Raw genomic sequence first — 26,942 nt, 5'->3', positions numbered from 1 at the left:
ATGGGTCTTTCTGAAGAAAGTTTCAGAAGCTGAAAGCAAGGCTTGGATCCCAGCTTACAAAAGCAATTTAATCCAGGTCATGGTTGTCTTCACTACAGATCTGGGAGATGGGAAGCCCACGTTGTTGCCTCATGTGACCATCTATTACCAGAGCTACTGTCTTGGGTATCTTTCACATTCCCCTCCCATCTGGCTTTTTAGAGCTGGGTATGGCCAACCCATTCACCTTGTCTTTTTTTTTTATTTGTTTGTTTCGGTGTTGTTTTCTTGAGATTAAAGCTTTGACACATCTACTCCAGGCAGTAGTATGCAATTCTGTACTCACTATATGCTAAAATGGGAACTTCTTATCTCGCTGCGCCTGAAGGCCAAGTGTTTTGCGTGGTACATTAGGATTTTCTTGTTTGTTTTTAAGGTTTAGGCAATGAATGTTCTTGGTTGTGGCTACTTCTAGTGCAGCAGTTCCCATTAAAATACATAATAGAAGGAAGACTAGGTAATAGTTGCCTAGAAAACATCTGTTTCTCAGCAAAGATCCTGTCCTATTGTGGTTAGTTTTTTTTTTTTTTTTTTTCATTGTCCCTCTAGCGCGGAAGTGTGGTTCTTATTTTGCCCCTAATGTGTATTATCTGCCAGTAATCATTTGGTGTCCTACCTGTTTTTTAAGTCCTTGTCGGATATTATTAAGTCCTTGTTGGATGTTAGAGTTGCTATGGTTTTAGCATGTTCACATCCTGGATCCTCTGTTAGCTTAAGTTATTAGCTTTAGATAAGAATTGTGGGACAGAAGGACTGCTTTTGATTGTCAGAGTGGTTTCTGAATCTCTAGAGAGTTTGTCAGGGTTAGAATTAATATTTTTGGCTCCAGAGTTTATGTTTGGACTTATTTCTTGTCTGAGGAAAAAAAAATGTTGTTAAAATAATTAAGCCTAGCATGTGTAAGAAGAGAACCTTTCCACAAAATTTAATTGCTTGGAGTTTATTTAAGTTTTGGGTTTCTCAAATAAATTGGTATTTTACTTTGTTTGCTTACAAGCAGCTTTATTATCTACTCTGGGGAGTCTTTATTCCTTGTTTTTCACGGAAGACCAAGTCTGAGGGAGTCCAAGAACAACAGCTCTCTCCACACCATAGTTCTTTGTTTTACATCAAAGTGTGTTTTGTGTCTAATTATTGTATTATTAGTACTTTTCTTCCAGCCCCTTTAAAATTATTATTGTGGTACTTGTCTAATATGGAAAGACCTAATAAACAGATTTATTAGGGACCAGTCCTCTTGGGCCATTGTTTTCTCGAGTGCATTGAGTTCAGCCTGTTGTTTCCAAGGGAAATTCCTCGCTGTGATGCTGTGTGTTCTTGTAAATAAATTGATCCCGTGTTTCTTAGAACTTGAGAAACTTTTTTTTTTGTGCCTTGGTGCCAAAATGAGTGCAGCTTGGTTCGCTGGAACATGCAAAGCGGAATTCCATGCATTAGTTACAGGTCCGAGCACTTTCTTTTCCTCCCAGTTGCTGTGCAGGAGGTGCTGAGGAGCTTTCTGTGGGCTTTGTGGGGTTGCTGATCAAGCCATCGCAAGGCAAGCCCTTGAAAACTAGGGCTGGCTTGCCTTGTGGCCCAGTGAAGGAAGAGTGATTCAAAAAGTCATAAGTTGGGATCTTTTGGATAGCGTTCACCTTTATGTCCATGTATCAAGGTGGTGTAGAGGGGATGTAGATCAGTAATGTAACGACCAGGGGATTATTGTCTGTGCTGATCAACTTCTTGGGAGTCATGTGGCTGAGCCCCTGGCCTGCTCGCACGTGTGTCATGATGTAATTTGAAGCAGGGTGTGCATATGAACAGAGTTTATGTCCCTCAAGCTAATGCAGCTCTGTTTTCAACAGCAGGAATCACACAACGTTCTTCTGTCGTCTGAAGGACGTGGCTTGTGGCCCTGTGCTGCTGCTGGTAGCGTTAATAGTGATGGGTTAAATGAAATAGATACTCAGTGTGTATGTAAAGCAGTTACTTGGTTCCTATTTTAACAGGGTAGCCTAATAAAGTTGGGAAAAAAATTATGGCTACTGGAAGAGTGAATGTGCATTACGGTTCTGCAAACCTTAAAAATGTTTTGTTTACTGACTTTCCTGTTTTCTTCTACACTTTCAGTTTGTGGGCCAAATGTTGACATTCGCAATGATATCCATGAGCTGAAACGTCTGGAGAACTGTACGGTAATTGAGGGTTTCCTTCAAATTCTGCTCATCTCTAAAGCAGAGGATTACCGCAACTTCCGCTTCCCAAAGCTCACTGTCATAACTGACTATTTGCTGCTGTTCCGTGTGGCAGGCTTGGAAAGCCTCAGCGATCTCTTCCCCAACCTCACAGTTATTCGTGGGAGGAACCTTTTCTACAACTATGCCTTGGTTATCTTTGAAATGACAAATCTTAAAGAGATTGGGCTTCACAATTTGAGGAACATAACCCGCGGGGCCATACGGATTGAGAAGAACTCTGACCTGTGTTACCTCTCCACGGTGGACTGGTCTCTCATCCTAGATGCGGTGTCCAATAACTACATTGTTGGGAATAAACCTCCAAAGGAATGTGGGGACTTGTGTCCAGGAACAATGGAAGAGAAGCCATTGTGCGAGAAGACCTCTATTAACAACGAGTACAACTACCGCTGCTGGACCACCAACCACTGCCAGAAAAGTAAGAATTGAATAGCTTGTGTTTCTGTTACCTCTTTGTGGAGCAGAGGTTTAATTTTGTGGTTTTATTTTAAGCTCATTAGTAACTTAAACTTTTCTTCTGGTATGTAGTCCACATGACGAGTTATCCAGTAACTAGACAGATAAATTCCTCCCCAGCTAGAAGAGGATCATCTCACTTGATCGAAAAAACAACAACCCAAAAGTATCAAAAACCCTCAAGCTTCCTGCATTACTTCCCCATGAAAAAGTTTCCAGGTGTTTAAGTGTAGAAGTAATGCACAGCTGGGTTGAGGACTTCAGCAGGAGGTGGCTTTTGAGCTCCATGTCCTCCTGCTCGCTGAAGTGATGTTACGTATGCCCCGGTCGCTGCCGCGCTGAAGCTGTTTACTGAACTCACTTTGACTTTGTTCTTTGCCTCCCTTGGCATGTACCTTCAGAAGTTTCTGTGATGACAAATTCTGTACCTAAGATTTTTTTTTTTTTTTTACTTAAAGCATTTTTGTTACGGTACAGTGTGCAGTGTTAAAGAGTCAGTGGCTATCTTGACTCTCGGCGAAGTTATCCTTGCCTGTTTTTGTTCTTACCTGGTATGACAGTTTGTGTTTTTCTGATAGCAATCATTAGCAAAAACAAAACCTGATCTCTTCTCACTTTTTAAAAATAGAGTAAACAAATACATAGTTTACTCAGATAACATGATTACATGGCAGGCTTTTTGAGTTCATCCTGTAACTTTATGAAAGCTGAGCCCTGCAGTATCAGTGGGGCTTAATTACAAGCAGTCGTCACTGGGAGGAACAGTTCCTAAATTCCATGGGCAGTCTTGACTACCATACTAGATGGTAGGAAACACCCCTGTGTGAGAGAAAACAGAAACAGGGCTGTTCAGGTTACTGTCCTCTGGGAGAGCTGATTGTGTGTTTATGTCTTAAGTAGGTCATCAGGTGCTTGTGAAGCCCTCACGTTCAATTAGAAGTGAAATTAAAGCACCTTGTAGGGCAGTTTCAGTGAACACATGCCAAAAATGTCTCTGTGAAAAGGCATTTGTGGGGCTATGATTTTATCAATAATTCTTCCAAGAAATAAAGTCAGTGTTTAAATAAAGAGAAGAAAGCCCCTTGGCCTCTTACTGGAAGACTGCGTGACTTGTCGGAGGTGAGGGAAGTGAGCTGCTCTGCTTTCTTACTTTGTGTTGCCGTGAGTCATTAGGCTTCAGCAAGCTGAATTTATGTCCTCATTAAGAGTGCAGCTTGGTTGTCTGCAGAGGGTGACCGAGGTGATTCCTGTGCCAACCTCGTTGCCTTTAGTGATTTGAATGGATATAAGTAGTGTTTTTAATGGGATACAACAACTCGCTTTCTGCTCTGTGCTCCGGCTGTTTGGAGTAGACAAAAGTAATGTGCAAGAAAAGCCTGTTGACTTCTAGGGGAATGTTAACATAATTTGGATCCCAAATGCACATGAGAAGAGATGTGTTTAGATAAGATGAGGTCATAGTTATACTGTGATGGCAGCGCTTTTAAAGCAGAGATGTAAGTAATGTTTTTCTTTTCCTATATGCTTTCATCTTCCTTTTGTGGGAGATCACGAAGAAGAAAGAAAGTATTGAAAAAGAGCCTTAAAAGGCTTGTTAAGAGTATTACACTGTGGAAAACAATGTGGGTTTAGAGTATCTTAGGTTGCATAGCATAACAAGAATCTCCAAGTTCTATTAAATAAAGAGCGAGAAGGTTGGGCCTATTTAATCTGCTAGTCCCGATAAGCCACTGACTTCATGAGGAAGGCTTTTAATTTGCCAGCCATTTGTTTTGAAGGAAAACAAACAACAAAAAAAGACACAACACCAAAGTGTTCCCTTTCTGAAGAAAAACAAGGGAGGTGTAAATGTCCAGTGGTTGAAAAGGAAGCTTTCTGTCTGTTGTGCTAGATTGCTTGAACGCATTGGCAATGAACTCCTGGCCTGGAGAGGATACGCTGTACAAAACTACACAAGGACATGAAAAAGAATAGAAGCAAGGACTTCAAGTGACTGGGTGTTTTTAATCTGCGTTTTCCTACCAGTAAAGACAGGAGACCCATGTTATTTTCCAGGGAATATTTTTCTAGTGTAGTATCTAATTTAACCCTGACATTCTCCTTGTGCGTCACAGTAATGTTGAACTGAAAATGCTGTCTGTCACTCAGGGTTCATTTATGCCTTTTTATTTTTCTTTGTTCTGGATCTGTGGAGGAGGGTATATTAAATCTCTTTTGTCCTTGGGTAGGTTTTACGCTGAAAGATCTCAAGTTGGTGGGTAAAACGCTGTGTGGGAACACTTAGTACTTTCAAGTAGCCTGGCTTCTGTTTAGTCTTGCCATTGAATGGAAGTTGTTTTTTTCCTTCTCTTTCTTGCTCACAAACAAAGGAAAAACCTTGTGCTTCCTTCAATATAACTCGTGCAGGAACAATGTTGAGGGTGGAGGGGAGGAGAGAGGGAAGGATATGCTGTGTTTGACTTAGAATAATCCATTGACGTTTCTATAGTTGAATAAGCTACAAAGAAGCTGTAACTTTAAAAAATTTTTTTGTAAAGGTTCAGCATAAAGTGTCGGCAGTGTCTCTGCCAGTTTTGTTGCCCTGGTTTCTGTGTAGTATACATTCCTTTACCTTTGAGTGCCCCAAGGCAGCAGCCTTACTAGTTCGCTCACTTTGGAGCCACGGCATGCTCTGTTGGGTTTGGCATGCTATCATCTCTCTGACTTGCACCTACTTCTCTTCTGGCATATCAAATGTCAGCCGTGCTTCATTCAGTTTGGTTGCAGGTCCACATAAAAACCTCTTTCAAGATAAAAGGAGATTTCTGAAGTTGTTTCCATGAATGGTTGGACTTTGGGGCACAGGTAGAGATGGAAAAGGTAAAAACTTAGTGTTCAGACACACAAATAAGATGATAGCCTCTCTTTTTTTTCTTTTTGCCTCCTTCTGGCAGTTGTGACTGCTGGAAACACTTCTGGAAGCTGCCTGCATCTTACTCAGCGATTGATGTGAGAACCAGAAAAACCCTTCCCGCTGTGCCCCTTGAAAGAGCAATCACTGGTGACACGCTTGCTTCGCCTGTCCATTGACCTACTGTAAAGCAGACTTCCATTGTTTTCCATATTCTTCCGTTGATGACTAAATTTGGAGGTTTGCTGCTTTGGTCGCTAGGTCTTTGCATAAACCAAATGTAAATTACAGTTGTGAAAGCCTGCCTGGAAGTTTAGGATCCCTTGTCTACTGTAATCTTTGTGTTCGGTTTTCTGAATGAGTCCAGCTAACACCTCCTAAGGAGCTTTTTGCACTTGCAGAGGCGATGAGAAATGAAGTTGGCAAACTGTCTGTAAGAGAGCAATGGCAAAACTAGCAGAGATCCACATACACGATCTGTGGAGTACATGTGTGTGTTTTTTCTTTTTGCGCTGCATCTTAATTATTCACCCACTTTACATCCACCCCCCAATTAACTTGGAGAAACTCTCCATCAAGTATTAGCTGAAAATCATCCTTTGCTACCCTGGTAAAAGAAGAACAAGGGCTCTGGCGAGGCAGGGGAGGACAGACTGCTACCCCCTGCCGCGAAGGCGTAACGGCTTCGGCTGAAGCTTCTGGGGACAGAATAAGCACGTTTTCCATAAAAACAATGAGAGTAAGTATCTGAAGCACATGAGTGATCTTTAGAATTAATTTGGCACTGGCATAAAGAAAAAAAAAACACGTTTAAATCGATGTTGTCAAGAGAATTAGGGCCATAAGCATAAGCGCATGTTTTAAGAGGTGAATTTGACATGAAAAACAATAGCTCACGTAGGCTGCGCTGCAAAACACAATGGCCAAAAACGCGAGGCTTCCAAATGTGTGAAACCAAAGACCACAGAAAAGGCATGTGAGGATTTGGAGGCTGATAAAGAAGCAGATGGCAACTGAGCACAAAATGTTTTCAATGAAAATGTATCCTTATTCCTTTCTGAATTGGTTTGACGGTGGCCTGAAAAGCTGCAGTGTATGTGGGGAATGGGGAACAGGAGGGAGAGAATGACAGTGAGTGGGAAGAGCGGTCCATATGTACCTTCCACTAAAATGTTTAAACATATGGAGACAGTAACATGATGTATTCTCACAAATATTCGGAATCTGCTCCTGTTTGTTTACACGGAGCTCACCAGATAATGCAGTCGAGTGGTATCGTTTGACATAGCTCCATTGACTTGTGCGGTACTTACCAGTGTACGCCATCTGGGAATCTGCTCCCTGGTGATTCAGCAGAGTAGTGGCGAAACCATGTGCTGGGATTTTTTTTCCCCCTTCTCTCCTCCCTGCTCTTCCCTCTCAGGGAATCTACCCTCAGTACTCCTTCGTCTTTGAGAAACACGGATCTTACAGGAACGATATGAAGATGCGAAGGGAGGGGGCAGAGAGAGGAGAGACGAGTAGGGAGCCAGTGGTGCTCCATCAGATTGCCCTTATTTTGTTTTAAATTACATCTGCATGCTTTTTTTTTGTTTGTTTGCTGCTTCATTTAAGGGTGTGTGGTTTTGCTTTGTTTGTTTGTTTCTTTAACCCTGAGAGGTAATAGAAATTGCCTGTACCAGCAGGAGACAATAAATACGCTTTTCAAGTTTTTGTAGTAAGCAGTTTTGATGTGCTATGATGGTAAGTGAAGCTAGCGTATATAATGCTCATCGTATTCTGGTTGGGTTTGAAAAACAACAACATACAAACCTGAACAGAGTTTGAAATGGACAGGTTGTTTGTCTGGTTGGTTGGTATGCAAACTCTCCAGCAAGCAAACATCTTCTGAAAAGAATAAATAGAAGGGTAGACAAAAAAAAAAAATCGTAAAAGGCACAGTTGGTGTCACTGAGTTAGAAAAATCTGGAGCACGTTAAAAATTTTTTTTTAGTGTTTTCGTTCTGAATGAAGTTTTTTCCTGACTTTCGCTCCCCTCCTGAGAAGCTTGCTCCTCAGCCAAAGGTTTCCCAGAATTTTTATTATGGCTGTGAGAGCATATTTAATTAGTAAGCTGGAATGGCCGCAGAGCAGTTGAGGCCAATCTGCAGTTAATTACTGTAGCAGTGGTTTATATTCTGAGAAAAGGGCTAAAATTAAACAAACGTATGCTTGCCATTTCTCTTTGTTCCGTAGCAAAGTTCTGTTGCAAGATGCCATAACCTGGGAGGGAACATCTCGAGTCCTGCAGCCTCTGTACCAGTCACCAGAAACTAAGTGCGAGTGTTTAATATTTGTCTTGGCTCCCTATCTGCTTTCTGGCGTAAATGTGCAGTGTTTTTGGGAGGGCTTCACATTTCAAAGTTCTGTTTTCCAGTATTAAAGGCTTGACAAAATTAATTGTGTGCATCAGTGACTCTTTGCCACAGTTTTTATTTTTAATAGTTCCAAAAATTTCAAACTTTTTTATTCTTTACTCCAAAAAGTGTGCAAACTTGAAATTGTAGGGGAAGAAGTTCAATATGTTGTCAGAGGGTTTGATTCTTGTGTACTTTTTATTCACGTTGTATGCAGTTTTTTTTTTTTTCTGCTGACCAAACATGCTGTTTTACATCTGCTTTGACATGCTTCATCTTTCAGTCCAAAGGTGGACGCTCACCAGGTGATGCGCAGTCATTTTCCAGTGAGCATCCTTCATTTCTTCTGGTGCTGTTCTTCCTAAAGGAATAGGGAAAGGAAATTCATATGTAGCGGAATGAGATCAGCGCATGCTTCCATGACTTCAGTGGAGGTACAGTACCTTACAGATAATAGTAGGATGCTTAAACTTATCTGCCTGTTCCCCAGTAACACAGACTGTTTGGCACAGGCCTTGGGCTGACCATACTGAGTGCCAAGAGATGGGGGTTACCAGTTTTGAAGTTGATACACCCCACAAAAACCTTGCTTGAGGTAGGAAGTGCAGCCAGTTTTCTGTGCATTCTGTCAAAGCCTGTTACACGTGCTGGGACTGATCACTGGCTGGGCAGAAGACCCTTTGAGGTCTGCCCCACGCCTCTCTTTAATGGCTTGGGATCTGTCTCACAAAATTTAGAAATTTTGATTGCTATTACGATATGGATTTACGTGAAGTATCGTAGCCAAACAACGGCTCCATTGTCAGGAAAAGAACTATATAAGTATAATTTGAGATGATTTGTGGCAAACAGTCATCCCCTGGTTTTATGGGTTGCATGTATGTAAACTCCTTGGTTGAGTTTCTCCTGATACTGTGTGGTAATGGGTGGGGAGATAAAACAATGCCAGTTCTTATGAGACGATATAAAAGCATCCTTGTGTTGTCATGGCACTAAATTTGAACCTTATCTTTAGTTAACCTGCTTAGAGGGGACTTCCTGGCACCATTGGTGCTCAGTAGGCAAATGTTTGGTAACAGAGCAGACAGTTGTATTGTTAATTACATGCAGTGTAAGCCTTAAATTTTATGATAAATTAGCAAAACAACTGGGAACTGGGAATAGCTAGCAAAATGTCAGGGAAATGTCAATTGTAAAACCAGAGGAAAGCTGCTTTTTTTTTGCAAATGTCGCAGGGACAAGGCAAACTGAAGCTGGCTTAGGGTTTGCTGCAGTTCTCGACGTCGGTGGCTCTTGCCATGAATGAGTCCAGCTAGCAGTGACCGAGCGGTGGCTGCCTGTCCTGGGATCTCTGTGCCGACAGGGATTGCTTGTGCAGACATCTAACGAAGTGTGAGCTTGAGCTGCAGTCTTCTGATCTTGGTGGGGGCCCTAAAAAGATCTGTGCACCGCCCAGCTGTCCGTGTGCGTGGAATGTGTAGAGCCGGATCTTTGGCAGTGACTGATCCGGAGTTGAATTTGGCTGCAGTGGGCTGGAGGAGGCTTGGAGGTGGGCACGTGAGCACATTCACTGAACTCGCCAGCTGACTTCTCATAAGAAATAAAGGTGAAACTCACCTAAATTCAATCCCAGAGAGGAATCGTGCCCCATAAGTTTTGAATAGTGGGTGCCATTTTTCTTTTTTCCTTTCCCAAACACACATGAACATAAAGAATTAATTGTCCTTAAGCATTTTCATAAGCTGTTTTCATGTGGCAACCAAGTTTTCAGTCTTCAGCAGTGATGAAACAGTTGTTGTTTAGCCTTCCTTCCCGCTAATAGCGTGATTTCCTTCTCAAGTCTGTTTACGGCTCTGAGAATTAACTCGTAATAAAAGATGCTTGGATAATAGTATGTTAATACAGATTGTACAATTACCTGCTTTTTTTTTTTCTCCCCTCTTTGAGGTGAACTGAGCCTGGTTCAGCTCTGGGCGCTCTCTTCCTCCCCCTCCCCGGCGACGTTTCCAGTGTTGGGAATGGAATGTGCATGTGCTATCAGCTCAGCGCTAAAAATGATTTAGCAAGTAGTTTGCCCACCATAACATCTCGGGGCTGAGGTGCCCATAATTTGAGTTTTTAAAGCTAAGAGCCTGTAAGTTCACAAACCCCATGCTGTTCCCTCTTTTTTTCTCATTTACTGTATCTTGTGGGGCAAAATGAACTTGTAGTTACCTGCCCACAGCATAGTTCTGTATGCCCCGACTAATTATTAAGTGCATTTGTATGGCCCTTGATGATGAGGGCGAGCGTGAATTCAGCACGTGACTTGAGGATCCCTCCTAGAATGTTTGGGGGGAGTTTGGTTGCTGATTTCTGCATCCAGAGGGATTTCAGTGGCTGGTGTTTTGGGGAATCTGGTTGCTGATTTGCACATTCAGAGGGATTTCGAGGCAACTCCAAGTTCTCTTTGTTGCTCAAGTTCAGCTGACGCTCTTAGGTGGCTCCGAATTGTAGCCTGTACATCAGTGTGACCTTCGTGATGGGTTTTTTCCTTGTTGCAACACATTTGGTTTATAGGCGCTTGGCTGTCCCCTCCTACCAAACCGTGCTCTCTGGCTCTGGAGGCTCCTTGTCCCCGTTAGCCGTCCCTCCGGCTTCATGCTACCGAAACCCATTTGGAGGGTCTGCTTCTCCTGTGGGGGCTGTTTCGGTGATGAGAGGGAGATGCAGGCTTGTGGATGGGGTAGAGCTTGCAGTTTTGTGAAATGATGCCATTTGGGAAGCACGTTGGAAGCGTCGAGCGTGCAGCGAAAGTCTTTTCTATCAGCGCAGGCCTCGGGAGGAGGAGATGTTTTTCTATGTATAGAAACTTCCCGTATAGGATGGCAAGGCAAGGTTGCAGGGGGGTTGCCTGTCTCTTTAAGTGGGTTTATAATTGGCTAGGAATTTTTGTCAGCTTAGTCACTGCAGCATTCAGCGGATGAGGGAAAAAAACCACAGGCCCCAACCGTTACAGCCGTGGATAGGCTCTGTCATCCCAAAGGAATGCATGTGAACAAAACACTTTGTGCGGTGCAACCGTTGGCCTAAACAGTATTGCATTCTTAAAGCAGGCTCTGAGTCACATGGAGCAGATGGATTGTTTCACTAAAATGGAAGTTATGTATCACGGAGCTGGGATGGAGCTTTTCAGCCTGGTTCAAATAGGTCACCCTACGGGTGTGGCGAAGGGGTGTAAAGGTAAAAGAGGAAAAAAAAAAAAAGAAAAGGAAAAAAAAATCTCCTTGTTCTTTGGTTGAAGTAGTTTCCGTGGTGTTAAAAAGGCAGGGAGATCTTTTGGATTAATTGTGGGGCTGGCGTGCTGCTCTCAAGGTTTGTCCCTAGGTATCAGACAAGCACGGTGCTAATTCCCAGGTGCTCTGTGCTGCTCCGATGTGTGACGCCCAGGGAGCTTCGCGCTGCACAAATGGATCCAAGCAACTGCTGTTCTGTAGGAGAGGGGAGAAAAAACACACAAACCCAACCAAACAACAAACCAGAAGTACAAAGGAGCCCCCCACCAAGCCAGAACCCAAAGCTGCTGCCCCATATCATGGTAACGCCGGCTGCTCTGCACCTCCGGCCGCCCAGCCCAGCGTCTGTCTCTTCGCCCTGCTCCTCGCTGGTGCTCACGATAATTGATCAGGGAGAGATAAAGCTCTGTCTCCAGGGCTGGTGTTACCCTTTAGTGGGTTTTATCTTTTCCTTTGGGGGATTTGAAGTAATCTAATCGGAGTGTTGCCTGCCTCCAGCCCTTAGAGCGTAGAGAGGAGGAGCTGTGACTGCTGGCTGAACAAGTCCAGAGCTGAAAAATGATGGATATATGGATATATATTTCTGTTTTGTGGGGGCTCCCCTTTAAAGAGCAGCCTAGCACGTGACAGAAGCCTGAGCCACCGCTCGGTGTGGGCAGCTGCTCTCCAGGGGCAGGCTGTGGGTGCCTGGAGCAGGGCACGTTTGTGGCTCTCAAGCCAGCTATCAGCAAGGCCTGTGTTTCAGAATCACTGCCTCCCCACCTAGCATGAGTTGAATCTGAAATCATTACAACGTCAAGGGCAAACATTGACTAAGTTCCCTTCCATCTCCGGAGCTTTCCTCCTGAAGGCAGCGCATGCATCGGAGATAGGAGCTGTCTCCCAGGGAAGATGCTTTGCTTTAAGGCTGCTTGGCAGAATCAGAATTGACTGGTCCACACGAAACGCTGCTCGCAGACCCGAGATTGCAGTGACTCACCGTCTGCTCCGTCTTCTGTGATCTGAGAGTCTGCGATTAAACGCTGCAGTGGGTGGTGGAGATAAAACCCAGGATGGAAATCCTCACTTCAGAGCTGGAGCCGTCTTCCTCTTCCCTCTGCAGTTGTTTGCGTGTGTTCGTTTCTCTTCTTTAGAAGAGAAATTAAAGTAATCAGTGTTGCTGTGCTCTAGAAAACTAAGAGTGGTGGCAGGGGAAACTGATACCTGTTCCAGGAAACCGAACAGAGGCTTTAAAAAAAAATAATAATCAAAGGCTGGCTTAGGGTAAAGTTGGTTTCAGGAGAATACAAGTAATTGGGGTATGTCTTAGAGGTGGAAAAATCCATATTCTTCCTCGGACAAACTTTTATTCTAGCCTTAGGAAGCTTCTTGGGGCTGATGGCCTTGTGAGCCCCCTGCAGACAGTCTTTGTTAGGAGATGGATGCAGTAGAGTTAGGAGAGGGCAGTGCTGGAGTGGGGGATGCAGTGGCAGTGTTGCAGCATGGCAGTGCTGCAGAAAGCAGCCAGCTGGTGAGAGTTTCTTGTGGTTTCAGAGCTGGGCTGCCTGCTCGAGCAGGAGCATCGTGAATGTGCCCCGTGAACTGACGTGGCTGGGGAATGGCTCGGTTTTACTCATAGCGGGTCACTGCCTTGTCCCTGTGCTGGCAGGGCTCTGCATGCAGCATCCACGAGCTTCCCGGCTGGAGAAATTCACCACGGTGTGTGTAGGACCTGAAAGCTTCAAGCTGGGAAGCTTTTGTGCTTCTCTACTTGGTAAATATTAAAATGGTAGCCGGCCTGGGATGAGGGAGGAGGAGGAAATGCGGAGCACTGGGCTCACCAGTCACCATAAATGGTGCAAAGCTCTGTGCACATCTTCAGGAGACGCGCTTTGTTTGCTTTAAGCATGTTTAATAAACAAAATCCGTTCTATGGCGTGTAGCAAGAAGTGAAAATGTTTGTTTTTCTGGGTCTGCTGAGCGGCCCGCATGGCCTGACCTGTACACAAGGCTGCTGTCTGGACAAACAGTGTCAGCAGCCAGCGGGCTGCTATTTCGCCCTGTTATCCTGCTCATTATTCTAGTATCCAGGAGAGATTGGCATTGCTGTGAATAACTCTGTGTCGTGCCTGGTTAAACACGATGCCTTAAAGCGGGAAATTTATTTAAAAAAACAAAACAAATACAACATCCCCACCCCCAAATCTTAGTAGTAGAGGTTGAAAGAAAGTAGTTTCCTCCTTGCTTGTGTTCCAGGCATCGCGGCAAGCGTGGCAGAAACCTGCCTGGGCTCTTGCAAGCGGTGCTTCCCCGATTTTTTGGAGGCCTCTGCCTTTCCTCTACGCCCAGGAGAATCCAGGAGCCTTCCCCGTGCCTGCTGGGGCCGCATCGCCATCCCCTGGAGCAGCACGGGGACGATCTGCCTGTCTGTTCCATGCTGCTGCTGCTTGGTAAACTAATGAGCAGAGGCACTGCAGCTGCCAGGAGGAATTCCTTTCCAGCAGTTCTGCGAGAAAAGTCAGCAGGATTAGGGCCTGGTTAAAACTTGATGTTTCAGCAGATCTGCGATGCAAACCATTTGGATGAGGGGAGAGAGCAACCAGAGTGGCAACCAACGTCGCTCGAGGCGTGAGGGAACTGTGGGAACAAGCAGGAGGCTGCCTCGTTCCCAATAAGCTGTAGGGCCGCTTAGATGCGAGCGTGTCGGTGTGCGTGAATATATCTCTCTACGTTGCGTACCTTTTCTTTTATGGATCAACACCCCGTGTTGCTTTCTGTCCTGGCTTAGAGGAAACAATTTTTCAGAGACATCTCCTGGTGGCTGCACCCTTCTGAGCCTCTGTGATGTGCTGCTGTTGGATGTGCCTGCTGCTGCCAGATCGTGCGCCAGATCTCGCGGCTCCGCAACACCTACTTGGTGAGCTGGCTAGGGAGGGAGCGTGGGGCACCTCCCAGGTATTTAAAAATAGAAATAAACATCTCATGCTCTTTCTTCCTTCCTTGATTAAATTTATCGGGTTTGTGTGGGTGAAGGGGTGTGGCTCGAGTATGAAGAAAGTACTTGCAGGAAAGCTAGAGTCAATGGATATGTTCATACGTTAGAAGCTGTGAGGTCTTCGGTCACCTTACTTTCTGGGTTGTTTTTCTGCAAGGCTCTGCTGCCCACATTTGTAAGGTTTCATTGAACTGAATGATACGTGAGTGATTCCCAGTGACTGGTGCGATGCAGCTGCTGCGGGAGGCTGTGGTCGCAGCAGGGAGAGCCCATCTCCCAGGAGCTTGGGCCACGGCCGGGGGACACCTGAAGCACCGGAGGGAGAGCAGGCACGGCGCTGCCCCCAGGAGCGAGTACAGCAGGGGGTCTGACCTTCCTGCTGCCCAAAAAGCAACCTGCGAGCCACAGCTTTCTGGGGTTAACCCAGTTAAGTGTCCTGCCTGCAGCAACCAGGAGGGAAAGAGCTCCAGATGCAGTTCCAGTCACATTCTTCAGCAAAACGCGATGTGGGGACCGAGCGTGTTTTTAATGCTCGTGTTGTCCTGAGCACTTGGTTGTACCCGTTCTTTTTTGCTTATTTTCAGGCGTGGGTTTGCCTTCTGAAGTGCTGCGGTAACGAATGCTTCAACTGCTTTATGTCGCATGTGGACAATGATTTAGAAGTAATAAAAGCATGGGGTTGGGTTGGTGCTGCTGCAATGTGAGAGCTGACAGGACACCAGGAGGTGACTGAGCAGGGAGCAGGGCACTGGTTGAGCGAGCTGTTCCAAGGCAAGCGAGGGCTGCAAGTTGGCGAGCGACTGCAGGCTGGTTTGGCCAACCCTCTCTGAGATTCCTGGGCCAGGCTACCTTAACTAGGTGAGGGCATTGCTTCCCAGAGTGACCTCCAGACAAATCATGATCTGGACTCGAACCTTTTATTGGCTTTCCTGGCTCCAGGTGAGCTGTGTCTTTAGGGTTTGGTCTTTGCGTCTCCTTTGTGAGACCTCTGACATGTCATAGTCTGTTTCTCACTACCTATTGTGTAGAAACAGGAAAGAAAATGGTAATCATATAGAAAAATATTCATGAGTCACTGGACCAGATGGTGTGTTTTATAACGTGCGTTATAGAAGGCTGTTCGGTTTGTCTTCAGCACTGGTTTTATGAATCAGAGCTGGAGAAATCCTCCAGAGTCAAGGAAGGGGCCAAAGCCTTGGAACCTCATAGTGCCAGGTAACTTCTGAATGGTACATCACTGGGAACTCGGGGCTTCGTGTCAACACAAAAGAAATCCTGCTGCCTCCTTAGCTGATGTGGAAACCCTTCGCAGGTACGGCTCAGAAATAAGGAGTGCAAGCCGTCTGCAGAAGGGCCGCCTCTGCAGATTGCTGCCTTGTGGATGTGACCAAGGCGTCAGCTTTTGTAGGCATGAAGCTTTTCTGGCAGCCTGCACTGCTGCTACTTCAGGCTGTGCCTTGGGCGACCAAGACTTTGGGTAGCTTGGGTCACCTGCGGGCTGATTCCCGAGTTAAGGTTTATGTGTCACAGACATTCCCCGGGGGAGAGGCTCAGCTCTTTCTGGATATGGAAATTAAAAACAAAATAGTGGTGAAACAGTTTTTTTTTTTTTTTTCTTTTTCAGTGTGACATCTGGATTTATTTGTTTTTATTATGGTTTTAATTTTAAGAACTCCTCTGATCCATGGCGCTCGGAGCTGACAGCTCACGTGCAAGGTGTCTGAACCCAGTAGTTCTGTTTGAAAATCTAGGCCAGAGGATTTTTCCGACTGTAAACATTGACTCCTGGCGTGAAAAACAACCAAATATTTTTGGTTGATTAATGCAGTTTACTTGAAGGCAGACAATGCACTTGACATGGCTGTTTATGCCCAGGCTTTTATGCAATTCATACATCTGATGGATTTTAAATTGGTTGGTTTAGAGCAGGCCAACCAAGAGGGACCTATTTAATCTATAATAGTAATTCCTGGCTTGTCCAGTTACACTGGATTTATTGGTGTCATCCCGAGTAAAAGCAGGCACCTTAAAGCTAATCTGTCTTCCATTTGACTCGCCTGGAGTTTGATTGGGCCTTCCCGTTGCCTTTTTGAAGTCCCAAAGGCACGGAGCCTTTCCTTATTATGGCTCTTTCTACCGGGAGAAAGCTTCACGGTGGGACTGGAGCCAACCGGTGGGTGCCTGCTGCCATTGACCCACGTTTCGGGATAGAAACCCCAAAATTGGCATCAGGATCTTAAGACAACCCTCAAGGAAGATGCTGGGCTCACGTTCGCAGGGCATCAGCACCCCTCTGGCTGTGTGGGTTTTGGGATCGACTTCACCCCGTGTGGGACATGGGGAAGTCGTGGGGTTTGTGGGATCTCCCCGCTCCGGCGCGTTCCCTTGGGTTTGTTGTTGTCAGACCTCATTTTACCCCCCACGCCCAGCATCCTCTTTTGTTAGTCCACGGGTTTGGGGAATGTCTGAACAGTGTTTATTGCTTTTATTGTTTGAGTGGGAAAATGGCCATGGAGTTGTGATTGTTTTATGGCAGGAGAAAGGCCGCGGAGAACCCCAGGCACTTTTTTAACCCCAACAAGGAGCGCAGAAAAGTAACCAGCAATTTAATTCCAAGTGAAAAAAATCTCTTGCTGGTTATAGCCTGGGGACACATTTTACTTGACTCCAAAAATCAACCAATAAATAACCGTAATTACTCTCTAACATGTCTTGTTAAAGCGGGGACCGGGCTGTGCTGGGAGGTAGGAGCGAGAGCGAAGGATTTCGGCTGGGCTGGGAGCTGGACCACGGGGCTCAGCGCACACTGGTGGCGCTGGGCACTTCGCCCCCGAAGCAAACCCGGGGCTCGTTTTGTCATCCCTCACAGGGAACGTTTTGATTTGGGAAGGGGGAAGCAGCTGCCGCCTGCTCGAGCATCTCAAAAGCGTGGAAAGGCTGCAGTGGCTCGATTCGAGGCTTCTGGAAGCAGCCGTTTATATCTTTGCTCAAAGAATAGCTTGGTTTTATCTTGTTGCATCTTTGAAAAGCTCAATTTTTAGATTGTTGGTATCATAAAAATATCAACGGATGTGAATGATGGATGGCTTGCCTTGCCGTGCCTTATTTTTTGTTCCTTTTTTTTGTTGTTGTAAAAGACATTTCCCTGCAAGACAAAGCCCTTTCTCCTGACACGTTGGACGTGTATGAAGTGTTTCAGGGCGATGCTAAGCAGCGTTTCTTATGCAGTGTATTCTTGCATCTGTCCTGTGGGTAAAATGCAAAAACATTTAATAATTTACTCTGTTCCCAGCAGCTTAAAAATAAATGTTTGTAGACACTTCGCATTCATTCCTATGTTAAGCACTGCTGATGGTGATTTGCAACATGTCGGCTTGTTTGATATTTCATGTTTTCTGTTTACAGAAATTTACATAGCTTTGGCTTTAAATTTGTAGTGAGTATCCCTGGTAAGAGAAGTAAGACAGTTGTTCCCTAGCTCAGATACCTCAAATACTCCCCAAACTGATTTCTTCTGTTTCCTTTTCAGTATTTTAATTTTATCACAGCTTTTAGATTAGTTTAATCACAACTTGATTCGCGTATCTGCATGTTGCAAGCCTTTCACCTGCCTTTGGGTGGATGCCCTGCATTTCTGTTTGCTCCCTGCTGCCTCTCCCTGCTTGGAAAGGGGAGCAGTGATGTGCAGGGCTGTATTTATTCCCGTAGCTTCCTGCTTCTGGAAAACAAATTTCTTTGGGTGTGCTCGAGTTTTTTGGAGGCACATGTGAAGCCCATTGAATGAAAGAGACCTGAACTCATCATTTGAGTACAAAGATCAAAAGACAGCTTAAATGTTTTTCTTCCAGTGTGCTTTTTAAAGAGTTTGGGGTGTTGTGGAGGAAGAAGGAAGCACACACAAGATGAATACCTGCTTCTCTCATTCCTGTTTGTGTTTTTGTTGTTTTAACTCTGTTTTCTTTTGCATGTCTGCTCATACACGCTAGGCAACAACAGAGCACGCGAGTGGAGCTGGGAGTAAGGGAAGGAAAGTACTCTTGGATACTATTCTGATTACCTTAATCCATATCATATTAATTCACTTTGCTTAGTTACTTTGTGCAGAAGGAACTGAAGTGAACTCAGGATGTGCTCTGGGAAGCCTCAGCAGGATTTTTTCCAAATGCGTCTCAGCAAGAGGTTGATGCTGTAGTTTAGCAGCTTGAATGAAACGCTGTGTAAATTTAGCTCTAGCTCTCCTAAAAAGTTGGAAATAAGTGAGCTAACTTATTTTATAATTAATTCAAGATCCAGTTGTGTTAGGAAATGATTTGTTTTACTTAATGCTGTCTGCATTAAAAAAACGAGACAAACTGTAGACCCTTTTCTGGTCCCCATCCCGGTTAGGCATAAAAAGCATGCAAGCAGTGTGAATCTAGACGTGAGCGGTCAAGGTGAATAGGAAGGTGAAGTCATTTATCTGCTAAATGCCAGTGCAGGTCTGTCTCTGGGACCACAAGCTGCTGTTCTGCTCTCTGCCAAGGAGCCAGGAATGTGAATGAATCCTGACGCTGCTTTGTCCTCCTTTCAGGTACAACAGACATTTAGAAATAGCAGCCACCAGTTCCACCACAAAAACAAACCCACAACCTCACTTTTCATGCATTTGTAGTTGAAACGTTTCTGTTTTTAAGTTACATTAACACAGCTGTAAAAGCTGTTTGCCCCCCTTTTGTGTCTTTATCCAACCCAAATCAGCTATGAGGGAGCAGGGTGTATTTCTGTACGTGTGGCCTAGGAAGCCAGGTCGGTTCTGGGGAAGCATTTCTTACGGGGTCGCGTGCGGGTTTTCCTGTAGGCAGGCAAAGGGGGCTTTGGTTTTTCATTTTGTATTTCCCGTGGGAATAACTTGTGTGCGGGCAAATACAGAAATGTTAACATTGTGGTGGGAGAGGGTTGGAAAGGGAGGTTAATTTATAACCTTCACTCCCAGAACCACACGGGTCGCTGGTGTAGGATCATTTCTTAAAAACACACGGTACAGCCTGGAAGGTAGAGGTCAAATCGACCTGAGGGAGTGAGATCTGCACATCAGGGAGAGCGCCCTGGCTCTGAGGAGCCTTTGCCGGTGGGATAATGCTGTCGGAGGGACAGGAGGACTTTTGTGCTCATGTATAGGGAAAATGAGATACAGGATACTTAGGTGACGTGATCAGACTCACACGCCTAAGACAGGAGCAGCGGAAGAGGAATCACATGCTGCTTGTCTTGGTAATCCAGCTGGAAGGTCGTGCTGTGCCAGCTTAGTAGTGGTGACAAGGACGTGGCCTTCTCTCAGATTCCCCACCATGAATTTGCTATACCCATGGATTTTTAAGCCAAAAAGCCTTTGCTGTTTGCGTAACTGCGGAGACGAACAGGAGAAGAAAGCGAGGGTTTGTTTTTCTTGCTCCTTTTCTTTTTTTTTTTTTTTTTTTTTGTTCGCTTATCGCACTGATTGAGGATTGGTGGTGTACCGAAGTGTGAGCGGATATTCAGCATTTCATTTGTTGAAACTAGAAAAGTAAGATGCAGTAAATCTGTAAAATTCCCAGTATTTCAAATACATTTCGGGGAGAGTCATCTGCTTACTGCATTGACGGAGAACGATCACCTTGCTCAGTCACATGTACAGAAACAAAAATGTTTTCCAAGACCGCAGTTCCAATTAATAATGCTTTATTTCCAAAGGCTCTTTCCTGCCTGAGCTGGAAGTGCTCTGTTTGTCCCGTGTGGGCTCCCCATAGCTGGCTTTGTGCGGTGGTGTTGTGGGGATGGCAATCCACCGAGCATCGCCTGCTAGCTCCCTCGCAGAGAAAGCCTACATCAGCCGGCAGCGTTCGTACTAATGCAACAGAAGTGAATCCAAACAAGTAGAAAAATAATGGTTTTTATTCTTTTTTTTTTCTCTTCTTGCAGCTCACAGGTGGCAAACAGTTCTCTGGTTCGCTGTGGCTTGCAAATGAGGCAGGAGGATGGCTGCTGTGTGGTGCAGCTGGGTCTTTTTCCTCATCTGCCATGCATGGACCAAGCTCTGTGGCCTTTCATGGGTGCCCTGCTGGGGTTGGGCATAGGGAACTGTGACCTGCAGAGGTTTACTGAGTCATCTTCCTCCTCCCTGTTGTACGTGGGAGGATCTGCTGGAACTGCCTAGGGGGAAAAAGGGGAAGGGGGCAGCTGGTTGTTGAAAGGAGTTAGGTTTAGTGAAACTGGGCCAACTGAAGAATTACTGGCACAGCCTTGTGACTTTATTCATTTCATTTGACTTGTTCTCGTTTTTCCACGTGGTTTGTATGAACGGGAAACCCTGCTGGATAGCGGTGAAGGAATGATTTTACTATTTCCATCACTCCTCCTCCAGGTCAGGTTGCGTGGTGGGAGCAACACGAAGCTCCAGACTTCTTCAGGCTATGCTTGCAGAGCTGTGTGCGAGGCCACCAAATTCCCCCCATCTTCCTGCCAAAAACAGAAACCAGTGGAAATCATCCCTGCTTCAGTCAGCACTTACCAAAGGTGTTGTGCCTCTAGAATTGTAGGAGCCAAGTGTCAGTAGTTCAGAGGATGCAACTATTTGATCATTTCCTTGCTTTTTCAATTTAATACTGTCGTGGCCTCATAGACTTATCAATGATGTACTATTAATTGCTTGCAGAACAGCTCCAGTGTTGCTTCCACAAAGTGAGTGAAAGCAGTGCTATCAACTGTGAAGCTATTGGGACGTTTTGAAAGGCAAAGCACAAACATGATTGAGGTCAGATAATCATTTCTTATGTGTTTGAGCCCTGTACGCATGCTAGAGCCCCATACTTCGGGTTGTTGCTCTGAGACAAGACCTTAAGATGAGAAGGATAGTTTTGCAAAAGTAAGTGTTCTCCACATCACCAAAAAATCACAATTTTATGTTGGAAAGGGCTTTTACCTGAAACTTGTATTAAAATTCTGAAAAAAAAAAAACAAAACAACACCTTTGCATTTCAGCTAATCTGCAACGCTTTAAGTTGTATTTATGTTTTTCAAAAAACAAAAGGCATTGTAAGCTGAAGAAATTAAGCAAAAAATAGCTCTGGTTATGTGTATTTAAATAGAAAATGTGTCAAATACTTGGATTTCAGATTTTCAAGACAACAATTAAATTCTTTTAAGCAATTAAACATTTTACAAATTATTCTTATTTAACCTGGTAATTTTTGGGAGTAACCATAAAAGCTCGCGTTGAGCTAAAAATGTTTTGCCTTGCTTCCACTGTAACCCACATTGTTTTTTCTCATTCATCTACCTGTCATTGCTTTTAAAAACTTGCCGATTTTTCAAATGCACAAATAAATTGAATTCTTATGGTTAGGGACAATTCAGGATTTACAATTTGTTTCTTCACCTTGGCTGCACCCACCCCAAGACAAAAGCCTTCATTCGGTTCTGGGTTGCCGCGCAGTCGCAGGGCCGCGTGCTCCAGCAGCTGCGTGCCTTCGGTGGCTGCTGATGTGGATTTTTGGGACTGCGTTGAAAGCAACAAGGCTTCACCTGTACATGCGTAGCTTTATTTATAACAAATATTGAAATAGTGAAAGCTGGAAATCCCTTATACCACATGTATATCTGCTTAAGCACCACAGAAGGAGATACCAGAACAGGAATAATAAAAGGTAAGGCTAAGCACCTTAAGACTGTAGAGGTAAAGATGTGTGTTCGAAGAAGAAGAGCCTAATCTTATGACTAAGTATCAAATGAAGTAGGGAAATGAGCATTTCTTGGGTGTACTTCATCAGTAACTGCAAAAAGATGACGTTTATTTCCATTATCACAAAACAAATCCTACCAAATCTACCAAAAGGGCTAATTTGTGGCAGGCAGTGGCGATGTGAGGTCGAACTGGTGTGCTTCTCTGCTGGTGTTTGCTGGAAACAGAAACAAAAATGTATTTGGCTCATACTGAATGGTATGGAAGTGCTTTTTGTAATGGCCTGATACGTGCAACTCCCAACTTACCGGACGAGCTGGGAGAGCTCTGAAGGGCACACCTGGTTTCTGGTGAGTACGCTTGTTCTCTCACATTTTATAGTAATAATAGGTCTAGCATTTTATATTTTCAGTTCTAACAACGTATGACCTTAAATGACCACGTTTAGAGTAGTCTGTATTGGTGTAAGACTTACGTGGGCGTTACGGCAGTGGCGATGGTCTCTACTTTTAGAAGCAGAGCTCCTTGAGAGTTTGCAAGTCGTGCGAAGAACCAAGTACTGAATTTAATTGGTATTTCATAGGTGTTAAAGGAAGATGCCCCAAAGATGGCAGCTACCAATCTGGAGCAGAGCTGTCTAGGAAATGGCTGTGCTTTTTTTACGTCCCCCCTCCTGATCGCATGGCTGCTTGCAGTGCTTCCTTGCCCTGTACCAACCGCTGTGCTGGGCCAATTGTTTATGGACTCGAGCAGTAAGTGGGAGCAGAGAACTCCATCGGGTTTAAAAATAACTTGGTCCCAAAAAGTAAACTGTATTTTTAACCCGGATCAAGTTTCCCGATCCAGAACACTGTGCAGCCCTGTGAGCGCGTGTAGCGACACCAGCGCGGAGGTGCTGCGGGGGTCCTTGGTGCTGCTGAGGCTGTTCAGGCCGGGCTTTGAGTTATCCACCAAGTGCAGAGGGCTTGGCAAGCAGACCTGGCACCACATATCTGCTGTATCCTAAGCCTGCCATAGAGGGACCTGCTTCGTGGATGTTCGGGGCCTTTTTCAGCGCTACCTGTTCTGTTGAGCAAGTAGCATGTTTTACCCAATCATGAAACCAATAAGGCAGATTTTTTGGTAATAATAATTTGAAAAACAGCCATCTCTTTCAATACCAAAGTAATTTATTGGGATGACTTGGGTAACATCCAGCGTGTATTGAGAGAGAGATGGTAAAACCCCAAAGCTCATGCAGCATAGCTCTATCCATTGTGTTCTCCTCCGGTACATGGTGGGTCTGGAAAAAAAAGGTGGCATGGGTCACGAGGCCAGGACAGTGAGGATGGAGCCCTGTGCCTCCTGGAGGTGTCCTCTGATGAATTTGGATCTTCAATCTGGGCTTCTCCGGGGCACAGCAGCCATCTGCTTTAGGGTGTGGGGAGAGGGTGGGAGGCTGTGCCATGGGCCTGTAGGATTTTGCTCTTGTGCTCTTACAAACACGTTTACCTGAGGTAGTTGGGGCTGCCTGGGGTCTGTCTTCTGCCTTTGTCAGCCCTCTCTGCTGCCTGCAGGTGGAAAATGAAGATGCTCTTACAACCTAGCCACCAGCTCTTTGGAGACAACAGAGATGTTTATGATGTAGGGTTGGTTCGTTTGGGGGTGGTGAAGGGAGGTTGTGTTTTTTGTCTTTTTTTTTCAAGTGCCAATTTAGAAGTCCTAGAATTAGAAAGTGGAATGAAACGTGGTACGTTTTGTTTTCCTTGCGCTTCACCAAATTGCTTTAGTGTGGTAAGTCTACTCTCAGTTTAATGAAGGGCCTGGAAATGGCACGCCTTGGTTCCTACTATGGCAGATGCTGCGTCTGCTTCCTGTACGTTATCGGGCACGTTTTTAGGTCTGGGCTGTAATCTGCAAAGCTCTCGTGGAACCAGCCCCGGTTATTTCAGAGGCTGTTGCAGTCTGAGCCCTGCAGTAATGCAGGCAGGGGCTCCGAGTGGCTGGGGTTAAAGCAAAATTATCTGGGGGGGATGAGGAGCTTTCTTGGCAGCACTTAGCCTGCGATGCTGTTTTGCATGATACGAGCCCGAGCCTGGATTTTGCTGCTTTTAGGGTGAAACACGAGAAAGTTTGGTGTTTAAAAAAAGGTTTATCTGTAGTGCTAACCAGAACAGAGTGCTCCAAGTGAAGGGTCTTGCAAAAGGCAGGTTCTTTGTGCCAATTACTGACTATAATCTGATTCTTTGTGTCTTTAGTGTTGTATTTTTTTTTTTTACATAATTACCTTGTTTTTCCGTGTCTAATTTGTTCATCTTATTAAGAAATGCTTCTATTCTCTTTTGTAACAGTCAAGAAGTCTTGGCTGCAGCATGGTGTTACGAGTGTATATTTAAGTAATCACTTGTAAGAAGCGCTGATTATCTTCTAGCTCGATGTCGGTGATTTTCAGAAGTATCCTGTTTTCACACTCCCTTTTGTTTCTTAGGTAAGCAGAAAGAAATTCCAGGTCCTCGGAGTTCTTCCTGTGTATAAAAATACAAAACATTTGTTTGTGCATGTCTGCTACTGGAAGAATGTGTGTTGAACATTAGTCACATGAAAATGTTTGACAGCAACCTCAGAGTGGCAGCAGGGAAGGGGAGGGCGAGAATGATGTTTGTTTGAAGATTGGTGCACCCTGGAGAATAAATTTATTATGTTAGTATCAGGATAAATAATGTCCTTCTTTAATGTAGTTTTGTTTGTCTTTAATCCCTATTTTCCTTGGGTGGCTGGTTTCTGCTCCAGTTTGACCCATATGGATTTATGACAAAGGGTGCACAAGAATTTATTTTTCCTCTGTGCAGTTTTTTTACAGCTGATCCATTTGGTTACCAATAACAAAAGAGAATTCCTTCTTAATCATCCTCATCCTAGCGTGGGGGAGTTGTCCTGGATTTAGCATTGCATTTGCAAACTGTTCAATTCTGTTCTTTCTCAGGTTTGTTTTGAGTACCTCTGCTGTAAGGCTTGCCCGTGTTTTCGTTTAGCTGGAGTGGCCTCTGCATGCCAGTGCTGGAAGCTGCTTTCTGTGCTGTGCTCTTCGGTTCTGTGGCTGGGCTGGCAAACCTGTCCCCAGAGTCGGGACTGGTGTTTTAAGGGGGGAGCTGGTAAGTTGCAGTACCAGGGCAATCGAGGGCATTTCAAAATGCTCATTTCCAAATTTTGTTAAAAAAATACACATACTAGGCTGCTTTGCCAAATTCAAGAGGGTCTTTCCCTGAACAATTCGAAAAAGAAAATAAGGTGAGGTCTCAGTTTGGGTATGAAATGGGTGGGAGGCAGCGGCAAGCAGCAGTGGGCTGGAGTGGGGGCTGTGGAGGGAGGCTGTTCAGATCACACCACGGGTCTGGGCAGCTCCTCGGGACTGAAGGAGGTTGTAGGATGGGTTGGTGGCTGTAGCCACCGTGTTGTGTCCAAGCACTTGCCTGCAGCTGCCCTTGCACAGCCTGCTCTCTGGCTCTGACTTGGCTGCTGCTGCCCCTCTAGGAATTGCTCTGCGCTGGCTCTGTCCTTTTACTGCGGGGTTTTGAGCAGTGACTGGTCTGTAATGGGGACGTCTTGACTTCCATAAGGCAAATATGGAGTAATTCCATATTCCTGCTGGAGTGAGTTTGTGGACTTCAGTTCATGTGAGCTTCTCTCATGCTAATTATCAGTTCTGAGAAATGATTACAGCAACTGGAAGAATAGACATTCTGGAGGCTGTTGTGCCCCATTTGTTTGGGGAACGTGGTCTGAGTTTGTCCTAGAAATAAGTTCCACATCGGTGTGTAATTGTAGGGCTGTTGGGGCAGTGAAACGGCTCCTGCCCAGGCGCAGTGTTTAGGTCTGTGGGCTGGATTTAGGGTAACGTGCTACCACTATAGGACTGCGTTTGACTTGATGGTCATAAAGACGCCGCATTTCTCAGCTTACTATTTTTATTAGTGTTAAAAGGATAACAGCAACAGATACAAACTATGGTTCTGAGTTGTTTCTTCAGCTTTGTCCTGTCTCTCTTGGGTCAGCACCAACTTGCCCTGGCCGTGGAATGGAGTTAGGCATAGACTTCTTCACCTGTGGCCCCTTCTGCCCCTCAGCTGCTGCTTCGCCTCCCCAGCCCAGGCCTGGAGGTTTGGTCAGAGTGCTGAACTTGTACGTCTGCAGATACAGGAGTTGGTTTTTCACACATTTCCATGAATTGCTGATTACTGGGGGCTTCTTTTTCATCTCAGACCCTGCTGCTTTCATCAAACACCGAGATAGACACATCCCTGCTGTGCGGCTTAGCGAAGGGTGGCGATGGGGAGACCCCGTTGGGTTCGGCGTTACGGCAAGCCCACAGCATAGCTAGCAGGAGCCCTGCAGGACACGATGATAGCTGAGCACTGATAATCGCCGTGTTTTGTAAATGCTCATGTGGTTAGCAGCAGATAAGCAGCAACTCCAGGTCACCGTGACATCCTTACCTTGAAGAAAGCAACGCAGCTGGAGAGCTGTGCAGCGTGTGTAGTCTCGTGGCCCCATCCCCACGGCGTCAGGCTAGAAGATACCCAGATTACAACAGGAGAAGTTTCCCAAAGTCTGTAGTGTTTCTCGTGTACTCTCCCTGATAATGAAGGGATGTTTTTGTACAAAACCCCACGCCTGCTGCAGAGCACGTGGCGTGCCCCCGTGGTGCTTCGTTTTAGGGACTGTGCGGATGGAGCAGTGCTTTGGGATGCTGCTGCTGGGGTGCTACAGAAATACCCGTAAGGTCGCTGCCGCTCCCATCCCGCCCTTGAAAGCAGGAATGTTTGTGGAGCCCTGCTCCGATTCTGTAGGTCTCGCATTCCTCAGTAAATAACAGTATTTGACTAAAATGCCATTTGGGGTTTGAGGAAGGAAACACGTGAGGGGCCCGAGTGCATCACTTGGGATGCTTTTCTTTTGTGGCCTGTGCGGGGAGGAGAGGCTGGGGCCGGCTGGGGCTGTGC

The 26,942-nt window shown here is 45.3% G+C and overlaps 1 protein-coding gene across 2 annotated transcripts in view; it reads left to right on the top strand.

Annotated features, from left to right (window-relative positions):
• Nucleotides 1–26,942, top strand: part of IGF1R (insulin like growth factor 1 receptor) — a 169,918-nt gene that overhangs the window by 25,057 nt on the left and 117,919 nt on the right. For both annotated transcript variants that reach the window (XM_084293335.1, XM_084293334.1), the window contains exon 2: nucleotides 2,149–2,694. In XM_084293335.1, coding sequence (XP_084149461.1) covers nucleotides 2,149–2,694 — 546 coding nt within the window. The remainder of the gene's footprint in view (nucleotides 1–2,148; nucleotides 2,695–26,942) is intronic.

The sequence above is a fragment of the Netta rufina genome, assembly GCF_964035555.1.
Source record: "Netta rufina genome assembly, chromosome: 11".
Classification (NCBI taxonomy): domain Eukaryota; kingdom Metazoa; phylum Chordata; class Aves; order Anseriformes; family Anatidae; genus Netta; species Netta rufina.
This window is presented reverse-complemented; position numbering and strand designations above follow the sequence as displayed.